Genomic DNA, 19427 nt, shown 5'->3' with positions numbered 1-19427 from the left:
GACCTTTACCGAATTGCTGACGATCATCCCTACTTTGGGCCAGAAGTATGCACCAAATGCCTTCATTTCATTTACATCGTTTTGCAAAAGTTAAGAGGTGTTATTAAGCTTCTGTATTTAGTCTTCGGGTTTAAGCATAGTATTTCTGCTGTAAGCCTTCAGCAGTCGAGCCAGATGGAGTGGTGAGAGAGAGCATGGGATGCATTTTAAAACTAAAAAGCTAGACAGTAAATATTAGTGTTTGTGCACCACATATGGTCTCTGGTGCATACTTTCTTTTTAAACACTTTTAAAAGCATTCTTAGCTCACCTGCCTCACAAGCTGGCCAAATCATCCCTGACTTAAAAATATCTAACAAAACCCAATAACCAGCATATAGACTTAAATTGGAAAATAATCTAGGATTTTCGCAAACTGCAAGGGCACTTGTACCTCTAAGACAGCTTTTCCTGGCAGAGATCCTCTGTGAAACCACAGGTACTGGGCCAGGACCACAGCACAGGGCCAAACATACATTCCATATTGAAGATGCAGGACCTGAAAATAATTTTTTTGTATGCCATAAATAACTCATGCTGGAAGTCAGAATATTTATACAGCGGTGGCGCAGTGGTTAAGAATCCGCCTGCCAGGGCAGGGGACACGGGTTCGAGCCCTGGTCCAGGAAGATCCCACATGCCGTGGAGCAACTAAGCCTGTGCACCACAACTACTGAGCCTGCGTGCTGCAACTACTGAAGCCCACACGCCTAGAGCCCGTGCTCTGCAACAAGAAGCCACCGCAATGAGAAGCCTGCGCACCACAACAAAGAGTAGCCCCCACTTGCCGCAACTAGAGAAAGCCCGCGCGCAGCAATGAAGACCCAATGCGGCCAAAAATAAATTTGTTTTTCAAAAAAGAATATACGGCAATTACTGAGCGCTTGACACTGGCATCCATTACAAAAACAACAGTTCCCTCTCCAGTTTGCATCCTATGGTGGGGGGAGGGTCGGGATATAAAATTGCAATACCATGTGATAAGCATTCTTCATACCTTCATTTACTCAACAAGAGTTTATCCAGGGCCTGAGTGGCTTAGTAGCTATTATAGGCTGAGGATGTAACTCTCTTGGAATATGAACTACATACACATATATGTATCTCCTACTGGGGAGAGACAAGCAACAAGTAAGCAAGTGGATATTTTTCGTTGCAACAAGCACAATACAACAGGGTAATGTGAGAGAAATGGGAGTGGGCAGGGACCACAAGGTGTCTGCTCGAGATAGGGAGAGAGGATGATTCAGGCAAAGGCCCTGAAGCAGGAACTGAAAAGCCTCTCGCTGGGCACAGAGAGCCCTGGCAGTGTGGGCCTGAGGGCTGGAGGCAGGGCTGCGTAGTACAAGCACAGGTCAGAGGGAAGGCAGAGGCCAGACTTGTGAGGTCTTGTATAGCACGGGAAGCTTAGCTTTTATGTAAGTGCAGTGAGAAAATATTGGAGGGTTTTAAGCATAGGCATAACCTGGTAATGCTAAGGAGGAACAGTGGGGTTCTAGGATGACATCCTAGAAGAGGCTTGAGTTAGAGCTGAATCCTGCAGTTAGGAAGGTAGGCAACTTACAAAGCCTTTGGGGAGGCATTGAATGATGAGAGCATGGTATTTAGGGAGGCAAGGTAACATAGCTCAGGACTCTGGAATGAGCCTGCCTGAGTTCAAACTTGAGATCTATAATTTACTAGCTGTGTGACCTCACTCAAGTTATTTAACCTGTCTGTGCTTCAGTTTCCTCAACTGCAAAATACTATCTTCATAGAAAAGGAAGATTCGATGAAAACTACCTAGTACAAAGTATGTATACAAAGTTAGCGATTGCTAAACTGCAAAATCGCAAGACTTTGTTTCCTAGAGCAAAGGATGCCCCTCCTGGGGAGGTAGGAAAGGCGGCTGAAGAGGTAAAAATATCACAGGTGAAGGAACTGAAGGTCTGAACCTAATCATTCAATACACTCCACAGAAATATTGGTGCCTAAAATACACTAAGCATGATTAAAATGCCTGCCCTGGTGGATTTTACCCAGGAGTACAGTGAAGGATTTCTGACCTGAGGAGTGAGTTATGCAGACTTAGGTGTTAAAAAAAAAAGTGTATCTGTTTTCACAAGGCTTATCTTCACCCACTCCCTAAATTTGGAAAGAAATCCAAAGGAGGTCGGGAGGGCTTTCCTGGCAGTCCAGTGGTTAAGACTCCACAGTTCCACTGCAGGGGGCATGGGTTGGATCCTTAGTCGGGGAACTAAGATCCCATACACCGCGTGGCACGGCAAAAAACAATCCAAAGGGGTATTTCAACGTGCAGGCATTTAGAAACTGCCAGAAATGGGTTCCACTCCAGCCTTCAACTCCTTTTAAGCTGTTTCTCATATTTAAACTGCTACTGCCAATACCTACACCACCAGCTGCTGTTACACATGAAAAGATGCTCAATATCACTAATCATTAGAGAAATGCAAATCAAAACTACAATGAGGTATCACCTCACACTGGTCAGAATGGCCATCATCAAAAAATCTACAGGGCTTCCCTGGTGGCACAGTGGTTGAGAATCTGCCTGCCAATGCAGAGGACACGGGTTCGAGCCCTGGTCTGGGAAGATCCCACATGCCGTGGAGCAGCTGGGCCCGTGAGCCACAATTACTGAGCCTGCGCATCTGGAGCCTGTGCTCCGCAACAATAGTGAGAGGCCTGTGCACCGCGATGAAGAGTGGCCCCCGCTTGCCACAACTAGAGAAAGCCCTCGCACAGAAACAAAGACCCAACACAGCCATAAATAAATAAATTTTTAAAAAAAACTCCTGAGATTTAAAAAAAAAAAAATCTACAAACAATAAATGCTGGAGAGGGTGTGGACAAAAGGGAACCCTCTTGCACTGTTGGTGGGAATGTAAATTGATACAGCCACTATGGAGAACAGTATGGAGGTTCCTTAAAACACTAAAAATAGAACACTACCATATGACCCTGCAATCCCACTACTGGGCATATACATACCCTGAGAAAACCATAATTCAAAAAGAGTCATGTACCACAATGTTCATTGCAGCACTATTTACAATAGCCAGGACATGGAAGCAACCTAAGTGTCCATCGACAGATGAATGGATAAAGATGTGGCAGATATATACAATGGAATATTACTCAGCCATAAAAAGAAATGAAATTGAGTTATCTGTAGTGAGGTGGATGGACCAAGTCTGTCATACAGAGTGAAGTAAGTCAGAAAGAGAAAAACAAATACCTTATGCTAAAGAGAAAAACAAATACCTTATGCTAACACATATATATGGAATCTAAAAAAAAAAAAAAGGTTCTGATGAACCTAGGGGCAGGACAGGAATAAAGCCACAGATGTAGAGAATGGACTTGAGGACACGGGGAGGGGTAAGCGTAAGCTGGGACGAAGTGAGAGAATAGCATTGTCATATATTCACTAACAAATGTAAAATAGCTAGCTAGTGGGAAGCAGCCGCATAGCACACGGAGATCAGCTCTGTGCTTTGCCACCACCTAGAGGGGTGGGAAAAGGAGGGTGGGAGGGAGACGCAAGAGGGAGGGGATATGAGGATATACGTATGCATGTAGCTGATTCACTTTGTTATACAGCAGAAGCTAACACATTGTAAAGCAATTATTCTCCAACAAAGATATTAAAAAAAAAAATGAAACAGTGCAATGTGAAAGTGCTTTGAAAAACTGGAGGTATATAAAATATAATTGCTTTTGAGAGAGTTCGGGGGCAGCCATGAGCTGAAAGGAAGCAATGCCAGCCTGAGAAACTTTATTTGGTTAGTGAGGGTTGGAAATCCCCTACCCCCACCCCCAGAAACTGAATTAAGAAGCCCTTCAACAAGATCAAAAAAATATTAGGTGTCAAGAATGCCACTTTTCTGGCAAGAAATATTAGGTATGGAAAGGCCCCCTTCCTAGCAGGGTCTTCAAATTTCTTACTGAAAGACATTTAATCTGCCAAATGGCTTCATACCAAACCGTTTCGCTCTGTGGTCCACCCTAAGGCGGGAAGCCGCGGACGCCCCTCCCTATAGCCCCTGGTCAGCTGAGAACCGCTCCAGCCCCACTGCGCTTCCCGGCGGGTGCTTCCGCACGCACCTGCGGGACGTGGACCTCCAGCACGGCCCCCTCAGCTCCCAGGCCCGGCTCCTCCGAGAACCGAAAACGCTTGGCCCGGACCACATGCCCTCGGAGGCCATGCTCGGTCGGAGGGGAGTCGGTGGCCCCCGGGCAGGCCGGGAGCAGGGGAGGGCGCCGGGTCGCCAGGCTGCCAAGCTGCACGCGCGGGTGCTCTCAGACCGGCTCGGGCCGTCTCCCCGGCGCCACGTCGGGTCGCTACTACCCGACGGCAAAAGGGGGTAAGCACCCCTCGGGCGACGAAATGGCCACGTGGCGAGAACAGACCCGAAACCTGGCCAACGAGACACAGAATGCAGGAAGCCCCGGCTGTAAGCCGCACGAAAGCCGGCCACGAAGGAACTGCTGGCTGCCGGAAGTGACGCGAACCGGAAGGGGGTGCGGGAGAGGCGGGGCCGCAGCGAGGTGGTGCCTCGACCGTCTCGACCTTCCCAACATGGCGGAGACCCGGCGTGTGTGAGGGCGGACCCCAGAGGCTCGGAGGCCAATGGCTTATCGCAAGAGGCCGTGGGGGGCGGGGAAGACGGCCGACTCAGGCCCAACCCGAGGCTCGGGAGGTGGTTAGGGAGTGAATTTTCTGGAAGGCGACTTTAAAGGCGCCGGGCCGGAGCGAAGGACGTTTTGGTGCCGCCGCCGCCGCCGCCCGGGTCGGGGAGGGGACGCACTGGTGGCAGGAAGCGAGCTGCGCCGGGGTCGTCGCGGAACCAGCTGGTGACTCTGCAGGATGAACCACAAGAGCAAGAAGCGGATCCGCGAGGCCAAGCGGAGTGCGCGGCCGGAGCTGAAGGACTCGCTGGACTGGATCCGGCACAACTACTACGAGAGCTTCTCGCTGAACCCGGCGGCCGTTGCGGTGAGCGGGCCGCGATCGCGGGCCGGGCGGGGCACGGGCATCCCCGGGAGCTGCGCACCTCTACCGGGGCCGGGGTCCGCGCCCAGCACGGCCCCTGGAGTTCCGATGGGCTCGCCCGCACCCCGCGGAGGTCGGGGTCATCGGGGCCCAGATCCCAGGGTGGGCCTCCTTCTGTGCGCCGCAGCCGCGCCTGCCGAGGCAGCTGGAGTCCCACGCCCCTGACTCCCTTCACGAGGCCTGTCACCCCTGTATCCCTTTGGGCGGCGGGGCCCTAGGGACCCTGGCTGTCAAAAGCCACGAGTGGAAGACGCGAAGCCCCCCTTCCCTGATGCGGTGGCGCTGGGTGTGCAGTGCCCGAACGCACGCAGGTCCTTTTCCCTCCCTAAGAGGAGCCGGAAATAGAATCTGGCTCCTTGGGTATGTGATTGCTAATTGGCCTTGGGGGACACCCTTAACTGCCGCCGGACTTTTTTTTTTTTTTTTTTTCTTTAATGCGATAGGTCTTTTCTGATTCCCTCAGGACAATGTGGAAAGAGCAGACGCCTTACAGTTGTCGGTGGGTGAATTTGTGGAACGTTACGAAAGACCGTACAAGCCCGTGGTTCTGCTGAATGCCCAAGAGGGCTGGTCCGCGCAGGAGAAATGGACTCTGGAGCGCCTCAAAAGGAAATACCGGAACCAGAAATTCAAGTGTGGTGAGGATAACGACGGCTATTCCGTGAAGATGAAGATGAAATACTACATCGAGTACATGGAGAGCACGCGAGATGACAGCCCCCTTTACATCTTTGACAGCAGCTATGGGGAACACCCCAAAAGAAGGAAACTTTTGGAAGACTACAAGGTGCCCAAGTTCTTCACCGATGACCTTTTCCAGTATGCGGGGGAGAAGCGCAGGCCCCCTTACAGGTAAATACTGGGCAGTGATGTGGTTATAATCTTGTCTACAGCAGCAGGGGCAGCTGAGCGCAGTCAGCTAATCTATTTCCAAAACAGTGAGTGGTTCTCTCTTGGCTGCACATGGCACTTACTGAGAGGGCTTCTGGTGCCTGCCCAGGGCCTCCTGCCTGGTGTCGCCTGGGCATCAGGATTTCTGAAAGCTCCCCAGGTGATTCAAACGTGCACCCAAAGTTGAACCAGTGATCTCTAAGGGATGTTTTAATAGTTAAAGTCCAGCAGTAAGACATGTCGGTGATTTTTCCTTTTTCTGTTAGGGATCAGTCCATGCACAATTCCCTCAGCATTTCTGTGTACCAGAATTTGTGTAGTCTTTGAAATAACGATAACGTTTGCATAAAATTAAAGCTTCTTTTGCGGTGTGTACGTGTGGTTAAATTCCACTTCACATCTTGGATGTTTCCATCCTTTAGGTGGTTTGTGATGGGCCCACCACGCTCTGGAACCGGAATTCACATCGACCCTCTGGGAACCAGTGCCTGGAATGCCTTAGTTCAGGGCCACAAGCGCTGGTGCCTGTTCCCCACCAGCACCCCCAGGGAACTCATCAAGGTGACCCGAGAAGAAGGAGGGAACCAGCAAGATGAAGCTATTACTTGGTTTAATGTCATCTATCCCCGGACACAGCTTCCAACCTGGCCACCCGAATTCAAACCCCTGGAGGTCTTACAAAAACCAGGAGAGACTGTCTTTGTACCAGGTACAGATGAACTGAAAGTACATTCTTTGATTTCAGTAATTTGTAATTTTTGGAACACAACTATATCGAGAGAGTCAAAGAAATCCCTCTGCACGCTGACTCTGGGTGAAGTGACTGGTCCCCGCCTCTGACCGTGATGTGTTGCTGTGTGGTCACGTGCTCAGGGCGCTGCTGGCCACGTTTCTTGTAACCTGGATGTATAATGACTATTGATAAACTTCCTGTATGTAGAGAGCCTATTCATTTTTATTCCTAGTAGATACTTAGTGTCTTTGTTTATTGAATATGTTCAGTGACTTGTGCTTATTTCTATAAATGGGGTTTTTGATCAGTGTAGCACTGGGTGGATTGAGGCAGGAAATAGTGACTTAAGAGCCAAGAGGCAGGAAATCCCACACCTGAAAACTACACTTTGTTTTGATAGGTTGAGTGTTGGAAGTAAGGGTGTTTAAGATGGGCATCCTCGATCTAGAAACTGAAGAACTTGCTGCCTTTACAGTTTTGGTCACAGCTTTGGATTAACAGGGTTTGACACATTCATTCTGTAAAAGGGCCAGAGAACAGATATTTTAGGCACTGCGGGCTGGGTAGTCTCTGTTGTAACTGCTCAGCTCTGCCCAAGTGGCAGGAAGGCAGCCAGGTGCAATCCATAAACGAACAGGTGCAGCCACGCTCCAGTAAAACGTTACACAAACAGGTCGTTGGTGAGTCCTGCCCTCAGGAGGAGCATTTACCTCGCTGGGTCCTGTGTCTCTAAAGCTCTCCCTTGTGGACAGGAATCCCCAGGTTCTGAAGTTTGTGTTATTTGTTATGTGAGGTTTATGTCACGGAGCGATTGTGTGTAGAACCAATCCTGTTTAACTGTTTACTTGTTGGATTTCAGGAGGCTGGTGGCACGTTGTCCTCAACCTTGACACCACCATTGCCATTACCCAGAATTTTGCCAGCAGCACCAACTTCCCTGTTGTCTGGCACAAGACGGTAAGAGGGAGACCAAAGTTATCAAGGAAATGGTATAGGTGAGAGCCTTTTTTTTTTTCTTATTTTTGCTTTGTTCCAACTTCTACCCCAGAGATAAAATGGAAAGAGTCCACTGGTGCAATAACATGTGCTGATTTTAGACAGGCCTGGGAAAAGCTGGGGCCGCAAAACCTCACGGGTAGAGGAGAGTAGGTCCAAGGTCAGGGCTAGTTCTCAGGATGTTTGCCAGCCTTGAGGTGACAGGGTAAGCCTGCATGTTTGATTGAAGCCAGTCAGTCAAAACATGGTCATAATTGGGATGGTTCCTCGTTTTCTGTTTTGTTTTTGGTTTTGGTTTTGTTTTGTTTTGTTTTGTTTCCCAGAGCTAGCACTAGCAAAGGAAGCCATTTTGTTTGGGTTTTATTTTGGTTATTTCTTTTTCTTACTGCAAAGCATTATTCCCATTTGAACTTATGACCTTCAGTTCTTGTGAGCGAGGTGACTGCCCTGGAGACTTAGCTCCTCTGTTTATCCACAGAACAGATACAGCACGGGCAGCGGCAGTGCAAGCCACCCCCAGCCACCCCGTGCCACTGTGTCCCAACCCTGACCTGGAGGGACCAGCTCTCGGGGTAAGAGAGGGATTCTGGCTTGTTCAGTGCTCAGCCCCCCTGCTGAGAGGGCCAGCAAGGGTGGTGGCTTTGTTCTCCCCAGACTCTTGGGCATCTGAGGCCCACTGACTCTGTCCCGCAGGCTGCTGCGTGCTGCCGTTCGGTCATGCTGAAGGCCGTCCTGAACAGCAGGTCTTTTGTCCCTGGCTGCAGTGCCCGCCGGAATAGGTTCCAAAGGGGAGGGCTGCCTGCTGCCCTTGACAGCCCGGTTCAGCTTCATCTCCCAGTGAGGGGGGACCCTCTCTGTTAACTTGATACTTCTTGTCTCTTACAAACCAATGTAACCAAGCCCCGCTCCCATCATTAAGTACTGTGCTGTGGAAAGGAGAGGTTAAAAAACAGCAGCCAGGAAAGGTTCAGGAAAAACTACAAGCGAGAGAGATTGTTTCTCCCGAGGAGAAAACTGAGACTAACTCAAGGAAGATTTGCCGCACGTCTCAGCAGCACGTCTGTGTCGTCTGCACGGGGGTAGCGAGTTGTGTGTGGCTAGTTTTCCTTTCAGGAAAGCCTGAGCAGCATGTGGGGTTTTGTCCCCAGCCTGTGGATCCGTGTGTCCTCACCACTGTACAGGCGCGTCTAGGAGAGGCAGGGCTCAGCTCTGAGTCTGGGGTACTGCGTGTGGCTGTCGCCGCCTGTCGCAGCACTGAGAACACGCGTCTTGTCTCTCAGGATCTTGAAGCAGGAGCACCCCGAGCTGGCGGTCCTGGCTGACTCCGTCGACCTGCAGGAGTCCACGGGCATCGCCTCCGACAGCTCCAGCGACTCCTCCAGCTCCTCCAGCTCCAGCTCGTCCGACTCGGACTCGGAGGTGAGTCCGTGCTCGCTGCCCGGGCCTCCCGGGCAGGTCACCCTGAAAACCAGATGTGACTTTCCCGCCTCCTGCCCGGGAGGGAGAACGATGGCAACGTGTTTCACTTTCTTGCAAGAGCTGCAGCTGCCCACGTGCTTGCTGCGGGGTGAATTTTGCCCATTTTATAGCTTTGCACATATTAGTGAATCGTTACAATAATCTCTAGAGGTGAGAGGAGTGTCTGGGGATTCTGTAAATGACGCGGGATCACACAGCTAGCGGACAGTGGTGTCGGGATCCAACCTCCAAGAATTCTCCAAACTCAAGGCCCACGTTAGGAATTTCCCCTGTGGATAGTAAATTATAAGCCTAGAAACTCAGCAAATTCAGTCACCTTGTTTAAGCTAACACGGTACTGGGTAAGAGCATCCGTGCTTTTAGCAGATGAAATGCCTGTCTCATGACTGTGTGATCCACTGATCCTGCCTCCTCTTTGGAGGAGGCCGTGTGTTTTATGAGTGTTACGTGCTGTGCAGTGAAATTCCACGATGCCATCGCAAAGTGCTGGCTCTCACACAGTCTTAGAGGGGGATCTTGATTTCAGACAAACAACCCTGCTGTTAGAGAACACTGGAGGGACCCTCGGGGTCTGAGGAGGCAGATATCCCGACTGTGTCCTAAATGGCCCTTTTGCCTCAGGGAGGCGTGGACAGTATCGCGCTGTCTCCTGAGGGCAGAGGTTCGTTCAGCGAAGAACTGGGCTGCATCCGACCGAACCCCTGTTTTTCTCCTCCCGTGTCCAGTGCGAGTCTGGCTCTGAAGGCGAGGGGACGATGCACCGCAGGAAGAAGAGGAGGACGTGCAGCACAGTGGGAAACGGGGACACCACCTCCCAGGACGACTGTGTGAGCAAAGAGCGCAGCTCCTCCAGGTGACCGCGCGTGGCTGTCGTCTGTGTGCAAGGACGTGCCTGCAGCCTGCGGCGGGGCCCTGGGGGGCAGCCTTGTGGATCCCGCAGACCCGGGAGGGCCAGCGAAAGCCAGAGAATGAGGAGGCTCTGGGAATGGGAGTCCAGTCACTTAGCATTTGCTACCGTAGCTTTTTTCTCCGCTACCGATGCAAGTGAACGTGGCTTGTTTTATGCGTAAGAGCGAGAATCTACGTGGATGGTGCCAAGGGAACCCTTTACATTATTTAATAATAAAAGTTAAATTCATTTTATATCTTGGAAATTTTTTTCCTGGAGAATGCCAGAAGCTCCCCTTGTTGCTCTTCTTGTCATGATCTTGGGAGAAGATAGTGATTCCGCTGGTGGGTGCCCTTGATGGGGAAGTGACAGTTACCGCAGGAAAGGAAGAGAATGCTGAGAAGTTACCCCATATCTTCTGAAGAGCCTGAGGCGTGGCCTCCTGCTTTTTCTCCCCGTTTGCCACTGCTGCTTTGAGCGCTTGCAGATTCCTTATAAAATCGTAATCATGTCTCCAATGGGTTTTTGTTTTTGTTTTAAACCCTATAGGATCTAAATAAAACTTGAGATAAAAATCCATAAGCTAATCTTTTTGCAAGCACCTGCTCTGGTGCTGGGCACACGACAGGCTCCCACTGAAGTCTGGTGACTCTGCGTGCGTCCAGGGTCTTTAAACCCCAGAACCCTGTTGTCCGTGTGCTGCTAGTTGAAGTGTCAGCTGTAGGCAGCATTAAGAGGTGAGGTTTTGGACTTCCCTGGTGGTCCAGTGGTTAAGACTCCGAGCTTCCAATGCAGGGAGCACGAGTTCGATCCCTGGTTGGGGAAGTTCCGCATGCCGCCCGACAAGGCCCACAAAAAAAAAAAAAAAAAAAGGTGAGGTTTCAAGGAAGGTAGTGAAATACTGAAGCCTGTGGGATTCTGTCTGAAGTCCCTGACTGCTGCAGCTGACGTTCCTGTTACGTTCTTTGTATCTCCAAGCAGCCTGGCGCTTGCTTAAATGTGATGAACAGGACCTACATTGCTTTCTGTCGTCTTTTCCTCATTCTCTGGGGTCTGGCTGGAATTCCGTGGGGGAAATTCGGGTGTCTTAATCAAGTGAATTTATCAGACTAGATTGTGCATTTCTCAACCCATGTTGTCCTTTTCCCAGGCATACTTAGATTTCTCTTCTTGCTTTTTTAAGTTTTTTCTATATTGTAGACTTATATCTGCCCTTGGGGTGTGACTTTGCAAGAAAAGTTTTTAGAGAAAGCCCTGGCATTACATCAACCTGGGGTTCTGGGGGTCCTGCTTTTAACACGTCCTTCCAGCTTTGCCGAAGCTGTGCTGTCTACATGCTGATTACAGGCAGTTGTACTTTCCTTGGCAGGATTAGGGACACTTGTGGAGGCCGTGCTCACCCCTGAGCAGAAGCTCTCCCTGAAGTGGCTCCCACGTGAGCTGTTGGCGGCCACCCAACTCAGTTTTCCTGTCTTCTGCTCCTACCTTCTCCTTTGTCTTCTTTGAATTTGGATAATCCTCTCTGGCCCAAGCTCCTGTCTCCGGTCAAATGCTGTTCTTTCTGCTTACTGAGACTAGATTGTCAAGAAGTTAAAAAACTCCGCATGCTTAGTGAAGCACCGAAGGCCTCCGTGATGTCAGGCGAGAAGGTGCTGTGCTTCTCCTTTAAAACCAAGCTGGTCGACCGCAAGGCTGGAGGGTTCTGATCCTTTGAATGCCTTGTTGCATCTGTTGCCTCGCTGGTGTTGGTGAGGGACTCCCGCCGTCCACGTGGCCGGCTGCACGCAAGCAGAGACGCCGAGAGTGGTGAGCGGTGAGTTCTGTGTGAAGCGATTACGTGTAAGAAGGACCACGAGTGTGCCGCCCTCCTGTATGCCGTCGTCCGTCCAAAAACGCATTCGGTGGCAGTAACCCGGCCACTCACCACTGCCTAGTGCTATCTTAGGATTCATTACTTTTTCTCCACAATGAGAGAGGCTGTTAGAGTCCAGGGATAATTTCGTCATCACAGAACTTAAATTATAAACAGAGCCAAGTTCTTAAAGATTTGTCGCCATCGTTCCCACCACGTGATCCATAAGTCAGAAGCTCTCACTCTGTAAGAGGGTTCATGATAGTGTCCCCACTTCTTGGCCCTGCAGACATTAGGTGGGGATCGTGTTACCTGCTGGGAATAAGTGCAGAGGTGGTGTGTCTGGCCTTTGGGACCTGTTTAGGCTTCTAAATAACTCTGGTTTAAGTACTTAGGGACTGCCCAGCGGGTTCCATCTCTTGCCCTGTCAGTTCACCTCCTTGCCTTCATCTGTCCCTAAATTCACCCTAAGAGGGGGTTGTTGAGGGCGTGCCCCCGTGAAAAGCATTTTCTGGGCTGGAATGAGGAAGGGAAGGGCACCGGCAGCTTGGGGCCGGGGAGCGTCACTGGTGCAGAGGCATGTGGGCAGGTGGCCGGAGTTGTATGCTGTTGTCTCTCAAAATCCTCCCTTCAAGCGCGTGTGATCAGGGGGATCCTGGTCGCTTCTCTGCCACGTGTTCCATGTTTGATAGACCAGTTATCACTTCCTGACTCTCTGGGTCGGTCGTGTGGCTTTTACTCTAGAAGGCTGGTCCCCTATTTTGTCTTCGTCCAATTTCCTGCATTCTGAAATGCCAACCAAAACACGCGTCCGGGTTGGATGGAACGTCTGCTCATTTCCTAGCATCGCTGTACCTGCCACTCCCCCTCCCTGGCCCTCTGGCTCCAGTGTCTGTGGTTGTGAGCAGATCCAAACCCTGAGAGATTTTATTCATATTTGAATGGCATTCCTCCTCGTTTTTAAAAAACTTTTCTTGACATCTTCAAAATGCTTTTTTCTTTTTCTCAGTGTTGCTACCGGGCTGTCACACTCACTCCTTTTCCTCTAAAATCCATACCAACTGCGCCTCCCTCCACTTCAGTTCAAAGGATGAAACCACCAAACAGGCTTCTTGCCACCAGGGGGCGTGGTGGGATGCATTTGCAGCAGCAGGGATGGTAAAGTGGAAGTTTGGTTTGAGAGACTAGTCACCCAGTTTTACTTCCCCAGATGCCAAAGGTGATTCCTGTTTGAAAAACAATACCCAGATATAAGGGATCCAGCCCGTCTGACAGGCCCGCAGTCACCTCTCCTGAAAGTGACTGGGTAGCACGGATTACGTTTGGGTCTCGCCACCCCACACGAATGACTGTGGGACACTCTTTCGTTGTCTTAGCCAGGCCAGAGATTCAGCAGCCCCCCTTTTACTGTCACTGTGGGCCAGGCAAACACACCATTGTGGAAGCAAAGCAGGGCCAAGGTGGGGAAACAGAAAGCAGTGGAGTGTGGCTGGGTGATCACGGTGAGGTAGGAAGCAGGAACCAAGGGGCCATCTGCTCTAAAGTTAACCTTTCTACCCACCTGGCGTGAGCTACTCCTTTGAGTGGTGTCAAGGATAGTAAGGAGAAAGATATAACATTAAACTATTTTTAGAGATTATTTTCTGAGACGACAGCTGATCTTAAAACCAACAAGCTGGGTCTTGGAAGAAAGGATCTGGACTAATAACTACTGTAGAGGAGGAGTGGGATGGGCGAGACAAGAGTGGGGGACCCAGGACATCAGGAGGGCTCTGGGTCTTTGGGGATGAGGGAGGGACCAAAGGCTTTACCATCAGCCCGAGGTGGCCAGTGCTGCACACAGGTGCCTCTGGGGTCAGTAGTGCTGTTGTGTTGAGGGTGATGCCTTTGAGGGGAGAGCCACCAAAAGCAGGGACGTTATTCACGTTTTGCTCACGCTTGCAGATGCCCCTTTGTTAATTATGAAAACAGTCAACAAATGTTTCAGCACCAGGCACTGTTCTAGGTGCTGTAGACGCCACAGTGACAAACCCAGATCCCTGACCTCGTGGAGCTTCACAGACGGTGAACTTGGCTGTTGTTCACAAGGGCCACGGGTCAGAGTGGGTAGAGCCGTGCACGTCCATCTCCGTGACCAGAAAAGCAAGTTCAGGCCTTACTAAATGCAAGTTTATGAGATCTTCATAAAAGAACATAATTATAATTATAGCTGTGTTTTTAACGTAGGACGCAGCTTCTTTGTGAATCAGCTAAAGGTATTTAAACGAAGGATCAGCAAGAAAGTTGCTGGTGCAAGTGCTTTACACATTTATTAGAGTTTCTGCCTTGATATGCTTTAGACTCCAGAAAAGAGTGTGGGGTGGAACGGGGGTTTTGCAGTAAATGTTGTAAAAAGCACTGTCTAGGAAGTAGGCGTATAAGCACGCAGCTGTAGGTTTCTTGAATTGTATGTAGCATTTCCACAAATCAGTTGTTCCTGCTGTGTACTGGGTCCCGCTGATGGTTCCATGTGGAGTCTGGTTTCTCCTTATACTCCACCCTCCCCGGCTTCTGTCATAATGTTACACGGATGTTACATTGTATGCAGCAAAACTGCAGAGGTGGCTCTCAACTTCGTCTCATGATTCAAGTTCAAAAACTTGGAGCATCTGGCCCCAGCCTCTGCTCTCCCCGGAGCAGGAGAACCGGCCCCGCCTGCCTGTTGTCTCCGCGGGGACTGGACACTACAGAGGAACTGGGACTGTCTCCTGAGTGCCTGGTGCCTCCCCAGGGGTCACGTAGAGCACCCTGAGCGCCTCCTAGTTCTGCTTGGGTCTTTCCTGTGGGGTCCGCCACCAAATGCCGGTGGGGCCGCAACTGGATTGGCATTTTTAACTTTTCACTGGGATGAAACTTGTTCATCATTTTAAATAAAGCAACTTGATTTGGGGTTGGGTTGTTTGCATTGTCTTGTCCTTGTTTTCATTCTTACTCATTGGAAGTCAATAAAGTGTACTGAGTTTGTCTGCACAATAGGACCTCTTAGACATACACTTGATCTTGAACAACTCAGGGTTTAGGGGTAACAACCCTCCCTACACACAGTGGAAAATTCAAGAAAAACATAGCCCTCTGTATCTGTGGTTCTGGTTTCTGCAGCCAGCCTCGGATTGTGTAGCACCACAGTATGCGTTTATAGAAAAAAATCCGCGTCTCAGTGGACCCATGCACTTCAAACCCATGTTGTTCAAGGGTCAACTGTATATTTAAAACAAGGTGGACAGGTGACAAAAATAAGGCCCAAACACTTTGGCTGAAAGTGCCCCCTGGTCGAAAGCCAGTAGCCAAGAGATAAACCTCACTCCACATTTTATAGCTGTGGGGCATTTTTCATCAACTGCGACTAAAATTCCTTTTGCGTGTCCCCCCAGTGCTATGTGATGCAGCAGGATTAAGCTCACCCTGTGTGGCGCAGCCAAAGAAAAAAGAAGAAATAAGCAATTCTTTAAAAAAAAAAAAAAGAAAGAGGCACTCCTTCCAGCATCTTGGCTTACATCAAATATCACTGTACGTTTTCTAAAATATTAAATGCATCCTAAACAAAAACCGGAACCCTGGTTTTTCAATATTAGGCCTGTGTTTGGCATGATACCTTACAAACTTTGTCCACTCCTTGTTTTTTAAAAATAACTAGAGCAGGGTTTGGGAGTGGTAGGAAATAAAGTTTTCAGTTACAATGCATTTGTCTCCAACATACACTGTTCAGTGACAGAGCCCTGGAAGGGTCTGGAGAAACAAAAACAGTAGGCTTCTTTTCCCTCATTCCACCCTCCTACGTTCCAGAATTACGCGAAGAAGAAAGACAGTAGGGGAAATAGAGTTGACCCACAGCACCTGGTGCTGAATTCCTGAAGCCCGTCTTTGGGGGCAGCCTCCATACCCTGAGGCCTGTGTGGAAGGCTGCTGGGTCCAGACCGGGAAGGGGCCTGCACCGGCCAGCACCTAGAAACGTCCTCTTTGTGAAAATGTATCAAAGCAACCCCAAGGAATAAAAGCAGCTGGTGACCTGTCTATAAAGTGGCTGAAAGTAAGCAGAGTTGGTGTTTTCACTGTCTTACAGGCAGTCCAGGGCTACCGTCTAGTGAACCCTCCTGTCTTTACTTGGCCCTTAGCATTCCCCAACTAGCAATTCCAAAGTGCTCTAAGATGACCTGCGCGGGTCTAAAATGATGCCGAAAGGGCCCCGGAGTACTGGGTATTTCAAACTGCTTTTCAAAAGGAGCCTAAGCCCAAAGCGTCGGGCCTGCCCGGGCAGGGAGAGCTTGGCCCTTCTCGGGCCTCAGGAGCACTTCCCAAGGGGCCAGGGCTCTGGTCCCCAGCGTCTTGAGTCACCCCCACCCCCACCCCGGGTCCTGGGAGGTCGGGGGCGGGCACGGGGCGGGGCGCGGCGGGGTCTCCGCCCCGGGGCGGGGCGCGGCGCGGCACGCTCCCTCGGGGTCCCAGCGGGCGGGCACTCGGGCGGCCGCGGCGCGATGGAGGCGCCGGCCGAGTTGCTGGCCGCGCTGCCCGCGCTGGCCACCGCGCTGGCGCTGCTGCTTGCCTGGCTGCTGGTGAGGCGCGGGGCGGCCGCGAGCCCCGACACCCCGGAGCCCGCGCCCCCGGAGTCCACGACCCCGGCCGAGGCAAGCGGGACGCCCGCGCCGCTCGGCCCCTGCGCGGCGGAGCCGGCGGCCGCGCCCGAGGGGCCGGGGGAGCCCACGCCGCCGGACGAATCCGCGCCGCCGGAAGAGTCCGCGGCGGCGCCGGCGGAGGCGGAGGAGCAGGCCGCCGAGGAGAGGCAGGTACGGATCCGCCCTCCCGGGCGCCCCTTCCCACTCTGGGGCCAGGTATCCTCCGCGGCTCGGCGCCCCCTGGCGCCCCCCGGCAGAGTCGAGAACCGGGCCACCAGTCTTGGGCCGGGCTGCCTCATGGAGGGCAGGAGCCCGCGGACGGCAGGAAGGGAAGGTCCCGGCGTGCAGACTCACCGCCCTCCCCCGAAGTGTCGCCGAGCCTGTCGGAGTTGTGTTTTGTCGCCTGGCTGGCTTTCCTCTTCTTGGCCTCTCTTCCCCCGGCACGGGTCGTACCCCACTCCCCACCCCTCACCCACCAGCCCACGGGTTCCCAAATCCACGTGCATGTGGCTTGTTTCAAGGGCTGCAATGACAGTTGTCTTGATAGTGGAAAATATAATACTTAAAGAAAAGAAAGAAAAAAGGAAAGCTGCCTTTTCTTTTTAGGCTAATTTGAAATCCAGATTCCTGAGTCATTTATGTGTGAAACCCATTGGGTGGGACTGAAAGAAAGGCACCGGACAATTGCAGTCCTTTTTATTGCCGTTTCCAAACTGCACGGTGCTTTGCACACTCCCCCAGGGGCTGCAGATCAGTCGGGCCAGCGTGCAGTGAGGAAGCAGGATAAGGCCCTCCTGCGGCACAGCTGAGCCCCCCAAAGCCGCCCTCCTGCTTCTGCAGTCCGGCAGCTCTGTCCTGACCCCGCGGCCGTCGTCTTGCTTCAGGATATCCAGAGGGGCATCTGATGGCTTGTGGGCACAACTCTGCCCAGCCCGATACACTTTTTCCGACGTATCTCTTTAGATTGGAAGCCTAGTTGCCGGGCGTGAAGCCACGCGCCTTCCCAGGACTTCAGCACCCTTGGCCCTTCCAGGCCGCCAGCAAGGGTCCAGAGCCTGATCAGGACGCCTTGTTCTGACTCCTGAGCTCCCTTTCTTGGAAGGGAGGATGGCCAGGACGGTCAAAACCGTGAGCAAGCTGCTTTGGTGCGTTGTGAGCATGTCTGCAGCGCCCACTCTGAATTTTGCTGGACACAATGGTTTATACTGGAGAGAACCCTTGTGGGGAGGAGGAAGCAGTGAGGCTGGGCGGAGGCATTTCTCTTTGCTGAGTAATTGTTCCAGACCCCCTGTGAGCAGGCGCTTTGCTTGACGAGAGGGTGACTAATTGTGTCAGAGTGTATTCTAACCAGCCTGAGAGCTGCTGTATTCATCCCAGGGAGCACCGAGGCCCTGCGGTTCTTGCTGGTCTCACCTGTGGTGATGGCAGGTGGGGTTTGGATGTGTGCTGATGTGTTAGGTTTGCTCCCATATTTAGGATTCTCTTGGGAACAGGGGAGGTATAGGAGCTATTCCCAGGCTGCCACTTGCTCTCAGTCAGCCCTGCTCCTAGAGTTAACACAGTGGCTCCTTTTCACCCAGAGGCAGCTTCTGACTGAAGTTTAAAATGTTCTTTAGGGAATTCCCTGGCGGTCCAGTGGTTAAGACTCCATGCTTCCACTGCAGGGGCCCAGGTTCGATCCCTGGTCGGGGAACTAAAATCCCGCATGCCGCATGTCGCGGCCAAAAATAAATGAATAAATAAATACATACATAAATAAATAAAATGTCCTTTAGTGGTGCTCAGTCATCTCGATCCTCTGGGTTACAGCACTTCTGAAAGAACTTTCTACAAGGCCTCTAAGGCTCTTGACAATATGATATGTAATGTGTTTAGTGGTTTTTTTTTTTTTTTTTTAATTTATTAATTTATTTTTGGCTGTGTTGGGTCTTCGTTTCTGTGCGAGGGCTTTCTCCAGTTGCGGCGAGCGGGGGCCACTCTTCATCGCAGTGCGTGGGCCTCTCACTATCGCGGCCTCTCTTGTTGCGGAGCACAGGCTCCAGACGCGCAGGCTCAGTAATTGTGGCTCACGGGCCCAATTGCTCCGCGGCATGTGGGATCTTCCCAGACCAGGGCTCGAACCCGTGTCCCCTGCATTGGCAGGCAGATTCTCAACCACTGCGCCACCAGGGAAGCCCATGTTTAGTGGTTTTTTAAAAAGCAGCCCTGGTTTGCCTCTGGCTGGGAGAAAGCAGGTCCGGTGAGGGCGAGTGGGGGCTTCGAAGGACAAGGCACGTTACGGAGGGTCGTGTGGTGGACACAGCCTCGGAGCCGGTGTGCTGCCAGAGCAGATGACTGTGACAGTTGAGGCTTGTGCGTCCCTCCTTCCTCTCCACAGCCTGTCCTGACATGATCCACCCAACGGGAGAATTAAGTTTAAGTCCATTTCCTCCTTTGGAGGTCTCGCCCTTCCATTTTGGGTTCAGGTCTCCAGCCCTCTCTGAGCTAGCAAGACCCCGTCGACTCCAGCTGTGCACAAGGCCCTGGGCCAGGTGCTGGGGGACACAAATATCCACTGTTACCCACTCCCCCGCCTTCCCGGTGGTGGGATTACCCTTAAAGGAGCTGCTAGAAATTGTCTGGAAATGGACTTGGGCATTTTCGAGAGCAGGTCCCACTGCTTTCTTCTGATGATCACACTGCCCTAGAGAGCAGACCGGAAGGCCCACTGGGGAAAAATAACTCAAGTCTGGGTTTGGGGAAGCAGCAGGGACGCCGTCAGCCAGCCTCTCACTAAGTCAGCAGTGGGAGTGGGGGGAGGAGGGAGAGCGGAAAGGCACAGCCCCAGCCCCGGGAGAGGGGCA

The 19427-nt window shown here is 51.6% G+C and overlaps 3 protein-coding genes across 14 annotated transcripts in view; 2 read left to right on the top strand and 1 right to left on the bottom strand.

Moving 5' to 3' along the window:
• METTL23 (methyltransferase 23, arginine) overlaps positions 1 to 19427 on the bottom strand; it is a 144307-nt gene that overhangs the window by 2058 nt on the left and 122822 nt on the right. The window contains exons 1-2 of one of the 6 annotated variants that reach the window (XM_082442723.1): positions 4453 to 4536; positions 434 to 538 (exon numbers count right to left, since the gene is read on the bottom strand). The exons of 1 other annotated variant lie outside the window; for it this stretch is intronic. In XM_082442723.1, coding sequence (XP_082298849.1) covers positions 434 to 517 — 84 coding nt within the window. In that variant the 5' untranslated portion in view covers positions 518 to 538; positions 4453 to 4536. Of the gene's footprint in view, positions 1 to 433; positions 539 to 4146; positions 4342 to 4452; positions 4537 to 19427 lie in introns of those variants that run through there. 4 more of the 6 variants (XM_082442724.1, XM_082442721.1, XM_082442725.1 and 1 more) reach the window with 4 other exon arrangements.
• JMJD6 (jumonji domain containing 6, arginine demethylase and lysine hydroxylase) lies at positions 4648 to 14877 on the top strand. 5 transcript variants are annotated; one of them, XM_082442720.1, is made up of 7 exons: positions 4648 to 5038; positions 5559 to 5947; positions 6409 to 6695; positions 7579 to 7676; positions 8199 to 8287; positions 8996 to 9134; positions 9920 to 10337. In XM_082442720.1, exons 1-7 carry the CDS (start codon positions 4910 to 4912, stop codon positions 10049 to 10051), a joined length of 1263 nt encoding a protein of 420 aa, XP_082298846.1. In that variant the 5' UTR covers positions 4648 to 4909; the 3' UTR covers positions 10052 to 10337. The 5 variants fall into 5 exon arrangements, 4 of the variants coding, with proteins under 4 accessions (XP_082298846.1, XP_082298843.1, XP_082298844.1 ...); XM_082442717.1 differs by lacking the exon at positions 8199 to 8287 and adding an exon at positions 10363 to 10981 and having other exon boundaries at positions 4652 to 5038; positions 7579 to 7714; positions 9920 to 10047; XR_014257747.1 differs by having other exon boundaries at positions 4653 to 5038; positions 7579 to 7714; positions 8194 to 8287.
• Positions 16394 to 19427, top strand: part of MXRA7 (matrix remodeling associated 7) — a 30968-nt gene continuing 27934 nt past the window's right edge. For 2 of the 3 annotated variants that reach the window (XM_082442736.1, XM_082442737.1), the window contains exon 1: positions 16394 to 16755. In XM_082442736.1, coding sequence (XP_082298862.1) covers positions 16447 to 16755 — 309 coding nt within the window. In that variant the 5' untranslated portion in view covers positions 16394 to 16446. The remainder of the gene's footprint in view (positions 16756 to 19427) is intronic. The other variant, XM_082442738.1, reaches the window with a different exon arrangement.

The sequence above is a fragment of the Balaenoptera physalus genome (assembly GCF_965194825.1).
Source record: "Balaenoptera physalus genome assembly, chromosome: 20".
NCBI lineage: Eukaryota > Metazoa > Chordata > Mammalia > Artiodactyla > Balaenopteridae > Balaenoptera > Balaenoptera physalus.
This window is presented reverse-complemented; position numbering and strand designations above follow the sequence as displayed.

Coding starts and splice junctions, on each gene's coding strand:
- JMJD6 (XM_082442717.1), top strand. CDS start 4,910: ATGAACCACAAGAGCAAGAAGCGGATCCGCGAGGCCAAGCGGAGTGCG. Junction 5,039..5,558: donor TGAACCCGGCGGCCGTTGCG/GTGAGCGGGCCG, acceptor TGATTCCCTCAG/GACAATGTGGAAAGAGCAGA. Junction 10,048..10,362: donor AAAGAGCGCAGCTCCTCCAG/GTGACCGCGCGT, acceptor TTTTTCCTGGAG/AATGCCAGAAGCTCCCCTTG.